At 40.9% G+C, this 9,826-nt stretch overlaps 1 protein-coding gene across 1 annotated transcript; it reads right to left on the reverse strand.

The window, feature by feature from the left end:
• Positions 1-528: 528 nt before the first annotated feature.
• On the reverse strand, positions 529-3,447 carry LOC110522087 (E3 ubiquitin-protein ligase TRIM47). The gene is given in 6 exon segments (XM_021600184.2): positions 529-703; positions 706-1,137; positions 1,593-1,752; positions 1,857-2,090; positions 2,304-2,399; positions 2,803-3,447. Coding segments are annotated over 6 exon segments (1,530 nt in total). The 5' UTR covers positions 3,382-3,447; the 3' UTR covers positions 529-674.
• Positions 3,448-9,826: the final 6,379 nt, after the last annotated feature.

A 9,826-nucleotide genomic window follows, 5' to 3' on the forward strand; every position in this document is an offset into this window, starting at 1 on the left:
AAGCATTCATACATTTAAAAGGAACAACGTGCCAGAAAAGAATGCTTTCAGTCATTTCTAGGGCTGCCAGAGTTAATCAGTTAACTGTTTGTAATTTTTGTGCACAAATTATTTTTAATTGTGATTAATCGTATTGTCTGAAAGCGTTCATAATACACTGAAAACATCCAAAATACACAATATATTCAACTAAAAACAACACTGTAATGTCAAAACAGTTTGACATGGCGGTTAAAGAAAGTTTGCTTCATCTGTTTACCTGGATTCTACTTACCATTTGTTTGGAAAAAATCAAGATGTCAATATTTTCGTCATACTTTTTGTATCAATTGTTTTAAAATACGGCTCAATTTGAGCAAATTCAGAATTTGCGATAAATCGCAATTTATCACAGCAAATCCAGTGATGAACTCAATTGCATTTTTGTATCATTTGACAGCCATAGTAATTTCATTATCTGTTGTAATTATACCCCAACTGTTTTATTTGGACCATTTTCCATTTTTGTCTGGTGATCTCTGGACCCAGCTGAATCAAATTATTTCCTTTTCTTTAGTTTTTCTTGTCTCATTGTTGCCTGTTTGGCCTGGTGAGCATGCAGCACAGTCACAGCTTCATCCACCTTGGAGCGGAGACACTCTGGAGACTCCAGCATGTAGAGCAGCTCAGAGTTGTCAATCTCCAGCAACATGCCAGTGATCTTTCCTGCCAGACTGGGGTGCATGTTCTGGATGAGCGGGTAGAGGCGTTGACCCAGCATTTCCTTCTGTTCCTGAGGAGGAGCAGCAGCCAGCTTGGAGGCAGTCAGAGGCTCCTGGTCCTCCTGCACAGGGACAGCAGGCTGCTGCTTAACAACCTGGGGAAGTGTATGAATGTATGAAGGCTTGCTCACTCCTGCAGCATACTTGTACTGAGGCATGTGCACTGGGGTTACAGCAGGTGCAGCCTGGGCGGCCATGCGATGAGGGGTCACCATGTGAGACACATTGGGCCTCACAGTGCTGAAGGTCGCTTGCTTGTTCTGAAAATATTGTTGTTGGGTTATCCAGCGAGGGCTGGGTCTCCGCCCTGCCAATTGGTTGGAATTGTAATAAGAAGTATGTGGAATGGCATCCATGAAGTAGTCAGAGGGAGGTGCTAAGGGAGAGATGCACTGATTGATTTAAGTCAGCTTGATAATTGGTGTTTTGACAGTTATTTCAATCACAGGTTTATGTATCCATTCCTCAGTAACCCAGAAGATTGAAATGAAAGTCCCCATAATAAAATGTGGGTGTATTTTATAATCTGTTATTATTTGGGCAATTACACACCAGACCACCAGGGGCAGACAGATGGTGGTGGTAAACACACATCAGGTGTTCTATAAAGACAGATGTTTGAACCTATGGTGAGTGTAGATGGTGGGAGAGCTCACTGTTCTTACCACAATCAAAACCACACAAATGAATGCAAGAAAACGCAAGAAACCCCAAACAATATACAAAGGATTACTACAGTCAACTCTATGGTTCAACATGAATTCAAGGTAACCACTATTGCTCATTTTGAGGCATGTAAAAAAACAAGTCTATTTGATACTTCTCACCTACCTTCCCATGATAGTTTGGCAATTTCCTTCTTGCAGATATCCTCTAGTTGTTCTGTCACCTCAGATACAAAATTCTTCACAAAATGAAAAGATATGTGTGGATTGACAGATATGCTGGGTAAGGCATCAGATCCAGGGGGGACACAGAGAGACTGAAAACTCTGTTGGGAGAAACAGGTTGAAAAAACAGAAATGTGGAGATGTTTTATCTAAAGTTTACAAGTTCTTTTAGATTTTTTTGCTGATATAGACAGATTGACGTCACCTGGAAGAAATGGATGTGATCCTCTGTGTGTGAAAGCTGCTCCAGCTCAGCATCTCTCCTCCTCAGCTCAGCTATCTCCTGCTCCAGCTGCTCCAGCTGCCTTTTAGCCCGACTCACTTCAGCATTTTCCTGGGCTGTTATCTGCTGCTTCACCTCAGAGTTCCTTCTTTCAATGGAACAGATCAGCTCAGTAAAAATCCTCTCACTGTCCTCCACCGCTACCTGTGCAGAGAGCTGTTAGAAGACACAGAGAGAATGAGGGTCCATTTCATTCAGCCCAGGATAGACTAGCCAACATCTAAAACTGATCCTTACCTTAACCCTAACCTTACACCAAACCCTTTACCCCGACCCTAACATAATTTTAACCAATTCTGAAATGAAATATTGGTTTGCTGGTCATGTTAATATATATTTCATTTAAATATAGATGACCCTAAAACTCACCTTCAGAGAGACCACAGCCTGTCTCAGCTCCTGCATCTCCTTCTCTTTCTGCTGGATTCTCTCCTGGGATTTCTGCTGATTCTCTACCAACTGTTTCTGCAGAGAATGGTGACAAGACTTTGTAAAGGCTCCTTCCATGATGTTCATGTGAAATAGGATAGTCCTTCAAACCACTGAGACGCAGAGATGCAGCCAAAAGAAGGAGATATGTTTAAATATAATACCATAATGATTGCATTTTGTGACGTGTCAAAGTATTATTGTTATTATTATTACTTATGAGAGTCACCAAATTACTGCAACAATATAATCAGGCAATTTTGTTCAAGTACTTTGACATCTCCGGGCGTTGGATGTTTTTCTTACTCTTCCAGTTATATCACCTTTGACATAAAACACTTCCATTTGATATGAGGTACATCAACAATATGTTGTAAAGAGATTAACAAATGTCTAAATGCAGATCTATGATGTTTAACAGTGGAGTTGTCATCCTTACCTGTTTCTCAGTCCTTTCTGCTGCAGCTGTATCATGGCCTTTATGTTCATTCATTGTACACAGATAACAGATACACTGCTGATCGGTACGGCAGTAAACCTCCAGTGGTTTGTCATGATGAGAGCAGATCTTCTCCTGGAGTTGTGTGGAGGCTTTGACCAGCTTGTGCTTCTGAAAGGCAGGGGATTCAAAGTGAGGCTGGAGGTGAGTCTCACAGTAAGATGCCAGACACACCAGGCAGGACTTGACAGCTTTGAGTTTCCTCCTAGTGCAGAAATCACACTCCACATCTCTAGGTCCAGCATAACAGAGAGCTGGAGGAGCAGATTTTAATCCTGTCTTCTTCTGTTTCTCCATTAATTCAACCAATAAGATGTTTTTCCTCAAAACAGGTCTTGGGATGAAGCTTTCCATGCACAGTGGACAGCTGTAGACACCTTTCAGATCTTCCTGATCCCAGCAGCCCTTAATACAGCCCATACAGTAACTGTGTCCACAGGCAGTAGTCACTGGATCCTTCAGTACATCCAGACAGATTGAACAGCAGAAGGGATCCTGACCCAAAGTTGCCTCTGCCATGTTGATACACACACTGACTGACTGAACAGTTGTGGACAAGCATTGGGGCGTTGTCTGTCTGCTTACTTTCATTTCTCTGAAAATGTTTGTGACTTCCTGGTTCTGCCTGTCTAACCACATTGAGGGTTTGTTTGGCTAATGGCCAAAATATAGTCATAGATTGTAATTTATTTTTTATTGAACCTTTATTTAACTAGGCAAGTCAGTTAAGAACGAATTCTCATTTCCAATGACAGCCTACCAAAAGGCAAAAGGCCTCCTGGGGGACTGGAGCTGGGACAAAAAAAAAAATATATATATAGAACAAAACACACAAGAGAGACAACACAACACTACATAAAGAGAGACCTAAGACAACAACATAGCATGGCATTAACACATGACAACACAGCATGGTAGCAACACAACATGACAAAAACATGGTAGCAACACAACATGGCAGTAGCACAGGGTACAAAGATTATTGGGCACAGACAACAGCACAAAGGGCAAGAAGGTAGAGACAACAATGGTAGGCCTACTGAATGGAAGGAGACCATTAAAACATGTTATTTATGAAATGATATTATTCCATATACAGAAATATTGAATTAGAAAATCAACATTCTCTCTGGGGTACTTGGGGATAAGTAACAGACTAGACTGAAATCACTGAACAACAAATCTAAGTTTTAGATGTATTATTTTCATCCAGTAGGTGGCAGAAAAGTTTAAAGTAGAAATTCGACTTGAATGTCTTTTCTCTCCAAGAAAAGGAGTACTCAACAGCCCGAGAGACGGAGGAAATGAAAGGAAAAGGTAGAAAGAACAGTGTTCTCTTTACTATGGTTTTACTTTTACAGTCATTCTCTCACCTCAAGGACGAAAGGATCATGTGAGAAAAATATAGGCTAAGATATAAAGTAACCTTTAAAGATTTAAATGAATAAAAAGTACTAATAAAATCGATGGAACAATGTAAGGTAACGATTGACTAAACGCCTTGATTTGATTATTCATTAATTATATTATTATCAATGTTATTATGATGGGTTTAGTTTAAATAGCGTTTACTTAGTTTAAGTAAAAAATTAAAAGGCAGCCTCTAAGAATAGTCTAAATCAAGATGTATCTTATTTTGCTTTTCTATGTTCGAGTTTAATCAATAAAATGCTTAATTCGTTAAACTGTTTAGTAGGCCTATTTATGAGTCGGTGAATGGACAGGGACAGGCTATGTTGTGCAACATGAAACCAAAAGTCACAATTTTGAAATAAATCGTTTTAAAATACATATAATTAAAATAGTCTATTTTTTTTTTAATGATAACTGGTAAACTCGGGGATTCTCATCAAATTGCATAGGCCCACTGTATTCAGAGGACAATACTCCACCTCCACATCATTATTAATGCACATGGCCCGCCTGCACATCTACCAGCAGCGGTAGAGCACGAGGGGTGACCAGCCGGCTGCGTCTTTTCTATAATGTATGGTTTGGACAATGGGTGCGCGTGGACAGATTTCAACGCAACTTTAGAGGTTGAAAAGGTTTGAAATCCAAACCGCTCCTCTCTGACGAACTCAGCACTGATCACCTGAAAGGGTGAGATCTCTTTTTCAAAGTAGGCCTCTATGTCTGTCTGTGTAATTATCAACAGCAGGTGAATGGGAGAAAATTGGAGTATGGGGGATGTTCACCGGCTGTAGGTCTATATATTGAAGGGATGTGAGTCCCGATCTACAGTTCGAGCGGGACCTTTCAGTGACAGCGCCCCATTTCGAGCAACGGGAGGGAACATGGTTATGGAGGAAGATTCATGCCACACCCGATGGACAGCACAGGTTGTATAAAATGTATCTCTGAGCTGAAATGGCTTGGATAAAAAGGAAAGCATGAAGCTCTTTGCTTGGGCTAAATAAAAGGTTTTGTGTTGTTTATAAATAGATTGTTTTAAGTATAGACTATAGGCCTATCCTAAAACTGGAAAGGCAAAGAACTTGTGAGTGGAAAACTAGATTAACACAAACTAATTATTTACCTACATCACATTTTTTCTAAAGCCTCCACGTCAATATGGGGATGAAGGTGAACGGCCGTGGAGGGTGACGCATACTGCATGGCATGGAGTGGGCCTAGGCTAGAGAATAGATATCCTCATCCTCGAGAAAGAACTGTTGCACTGGTTCACTATCCACCATATGAGGAGCGTCATTCGATGCTGCCGCAGTGTGAGCGCAGTGTGAGCGCAACAAGCCCTAAAAAACGGAGAAATCTGTGCGAACGCTTTAGAGGCTAAGGACATTAATAGTATAATGAAAATGTAATGCTCGTAACAGTAGGCATATAGCCAATACACTTAAAAAACGATAATACAATCAAATATAATCTAAAATTATTAGTATTGTCACCATCAGCAATCTTAATAGGCTATGTTCGCAATATCCGTCAAGTGACACACGGCACGGGACTACTGTACGCGCCGCACGCGCTAAAGAGTTCCGTGACACTGACGAACTGTTCACCAGCAGCAGGAGGAGAGGGATGAGGGCAGCATGGATTACTCCCTCTCTACTGGGTTAAGATGCTTACCAACTAATTACCTTTCCATCTGAAAATCCCCGACCACGCAGCCCCAACAGACCGAGTGCTAGGAGAGATGAAGAGATAGAGGGACGGGGAGGCCGGTGGTGGAAAGAGGAGAGGATGGGTGTTTGTGTTTCTTTTTTCATTTCAGGAGGAGGATGCTGTCCTTTGGGTGATGTGGCCTTCGTTCAGGTATGGAGCTATTCCTCGAAGAGGGGGAGGTAGGGAGAGAGGGGTGAGTAAAGGGAAAAAAACAGTCCTTGACTAGACAAAGTTGTATAGACAAAGTTGTATAGACAAAGTTGTATAAGCTTTATACACGGTATTATTTTTACGGAGGTAAAATGCGGTTTAACAATTTCGTTTCATGATTATGTAGAGTTATTGCGCAGTGCGCTTTATGGAATGTAATTTCAGTCACAGAAGTCGCTGCATTTTAAAAGAGAAAACGATAGGCCTATTTTTCATTACAAAAATAATACAACTTGGCATTTGGTTCGAAATTAATGTTTTCTTTGCGGTGTTGATTCAAGTGCATAAATGTTTTATAGGCTATTGCATGTTAACTGTGTCATTGCAGCCTGATGCCTAATACAATTAGCAAATAAAAACTAGTAGCTTCGCCTTCTGAAAAATGTATTTTATTCCAATTGTAATTGTATTTAACCTTAAAATATATAATTTCCTCCTACAATGCAGTTGAATCAAATACAATTACTTAGCACTCTAAGTAGCCTAATTATAATTCGTTCAGGTTTGCTACTTATGCGTTATAGATCATTTATTTGTAGGCCTACAAAAAACGATGTAATCACTTTTAGTCCACATGAAAGTTAAAGCAGTGACTTCGCGAGTTAAACTGTAACAAAATATATCAAGGTCATACCTGGACAGCTATGGGCCTTAACTACCCTCTTGGTGAACCCTCTCGTGCACTTCTTCAAGGGTTTGTATTTCTAAAACGTTCCTAAAATAACAGGAGGTGGAGGAGCGTAGACTGCATAATCATCACAGACAAATGCGATTATATACCAGCATCGAGGGCATTCTAAAGAAAGGTGAACGTCGCTCCCGCACGCAACAAGGCCTGTGGCTAACCTACTCTCCAAATCGTATTCCTGCCTATGGGATTAGGCGACTGAATAATAAAAAAGTAACAGACTGTTTTCTGAAGAAATTTAAACGAAGCCTATAACCTAATATGTATTATTGCTGCTATATCCTATTTATTCGTTTAATTTAGGCTTTTTAATTGCATATAGGCAACCGGAATTTAACGGTTAGGCGGATAGGGTTGTAACGTTTTTATAACGTTATAAATGAGCATTTGCTTTTTCTAATAGAAAAGGCCTATAATACCAGTGAAACGTCTGTTGCTAACCATTTTCAGGGGCATTCCTCTCACCATTGCAAAGGGCCCACTCAACTTGCTTAATGACAGAGGTCTCTCTCTCTCTTTCTCTCTCTCTCAACCAACGTTGCTCTTTAGGTCTATTGACGATTTCTTCCAGAAGCGGGAAGAGGAGCTCTGGGACCCATTTGGAGCATCTCAAAAATCACTTAGTGCATTATTCCACACGGCTGTGATCAATCTTCGAGCTGGGTAGTGGGTCTGCATGGCACAGAGATGAATGTCTGCCCCTTTCTCCATGTCCCGATAAGGGATGTTTGTTGTAACCTGTTTGTTTTAACCCGATGGACAGAAGGCATGTGCAACGCAGCCCATGAGGACATGGATATAAGAAACTTGTTGCGGATTTTAATATTTTAAGTGGTAGTATTGAATACATGGCTAATGCTGTGTTGAACGACATGTTGGAACACATTCTTTTAGAACACATAGAGAATAATTATTATCTGTGTAGTGTGGAGTAAGGTCTGGTGTTTAAGTCATGCATTTCATTCAAGCCCTGCCTTTCTGCCCCGTTCATTCCCCTTTTGTGGATCAGAAACAAGGTAGAAGATGTATGCAATAATTTGACTTGAGTTTCTATCATATTTCTCTGACCTATCCAAGTTCACAGGGGCGGGCGGCCTGTCCATCTGGCATTTTGGGTAATGCCAGATGGGCTGGTCAATTTTTAGCCCAGTTGGACTGTCTAACTTGTGCCCCTCAAGGAACAAAATGGGCTGGTGTGGGGGCCTCAAAGAAAAAACAGAGTGGCTGTGGTTCTGGATCTTCTGTAACCCGACTTTCTGTTTCTAAAAATGATACGTAGATTTCTGCGGGATCCACTAGCCTACCTCCTTTCAGCTGTTGTTCAGTAATAATGGGAAGTTCTTACCGACTCAGATCTTTTTGACTCAGTCAAAAGAATGAATCAAGCTCGTTCTATTCATTTGATTCAGTAATGCCCAGAGCATGCAGGACCCCTACCGGCGAATGATGAACTAAAAGCTCGAAGGAATCATGATTGCACAAGTCTCTCATTCACCATAGGAGGCTTGTTGGAGCTGCCATTTGTGACTGAAACGTACAAAACTGTGCTTCATACAATGTACATTTGTGATTGCTAAGCATACAAATAAGATTATTTATTGATAGATTTGAAACAAGGTCTTGTTGCAGGCGCAGCCGGACTAGATTGTGTGAACGACTCTTGGCGGAATGCTTGACTGCCGCGAGGGAGATCAGCAAGATATTGTTTACGAACTGCAGCAGCCCACCAAAACGATTTTTATCGAGTGTTGGGCAGAGTCAGGCTGTGTATGTTTTGATTCTACAAAGCTGTGTCCATCGAAAAACATTCAATAATCAAATCATTGCATAAATTCTCGCAGAATGCGATCACTGATCAGTTCTAAACATGGTATTTCCTTTTCTGCTGCCTGTATTTTTCTGTGCACACATGATAGACAGTTGGTAGACGCGTATTAATCCTACTTTAGAATTTTTTTGTGGCCAGCAGGTCAAAAGAACGACTAAAATGAACGAGTCACTCGGAAAAACGAATCGTGACTCTCGAGTCAGTTAAAAGAGTAGTTCAAAAAGAACGAATGGTTCACAAACTGCACATCACTACTGCTCAGTGCTCAGTCACTCCGCGACGCCACTGCCGCTTGCACACAAGACAGGTAGTCAATAGCAATTTAATGGTTTAAAAATTAAATAATTATGATCATTGCAAACATAGGCTAAACAGGAGGGAGACTGCAGTGCTGGTAAAATGGCAGCATAGCTATAAAGATTACATCCCCACTCAAAATGCTAATTGTTTTACCCCAATGCAATGTGTCTTGCTTGTGCTATGGCAATATCAGTTACAGAGAAGGTTGTAGCCTTCATATATATTTTTGGAACGCTCATTCAAATTGCAGTTGTTCAGAAATACAATGTTTTGGTTCATTGTTAGCTAGCTGGCTAGCCAATTAAAATTAGGGCCAGAGTACAGCTGACAACATCTTAACTTTAGCTGCTTTTTATGAATTATTACAGGAAAATAAACCAACGACCACAACACACCACATTATTCACAAGGTAAAATTGCTTACGGTTGTGAGTTTAACAAAGGGTGTGTTGGTAAATTCACTCTGGAGTGCCAGTGTGCTCATAGTGCGCTCTGGGCATTGTGTGGTCAGAATTTCTGACCACACAATGGCATTCAAGCACCCAATCTAACTGGCTAACGTTGGCTAGCTTGCTAGCTACTTCGAGACACAAATGAGAGAACACCTCACTCTGACCATTTAACTTGCCCTAGCACAGCTGGTTAGACTGTTTTCATGTTATCCAGAGTGTTGGTGAATGCAACAGTGCTGCTGGCAACAATTTAAATACGTTTTTTTGCTGACGTTTAGCGACACCGGCCATAGTCAACGGGTGTTGAGCATTCGTAAATGAATCAGTTATTCTGCGCTCTGGCACACTCAGATTAGAGTG

The sequence above is a fragment of the Oncorhynchus mykiss genome, chromosome 1 (genome assembly GCF_013265735.2).
Source record: "Oncorhynchus mykiss isolate Arlee chromosome 1, USDA_OmykA_1.1, whole genome shotgun sequence".
Lineage (NCBI taxonomy): Eukaryota > Metazoa > Chordata > Actinopteri > Salmoniformes > Salmonidae > Oncorhynchus > Oncorhynchus mykiss.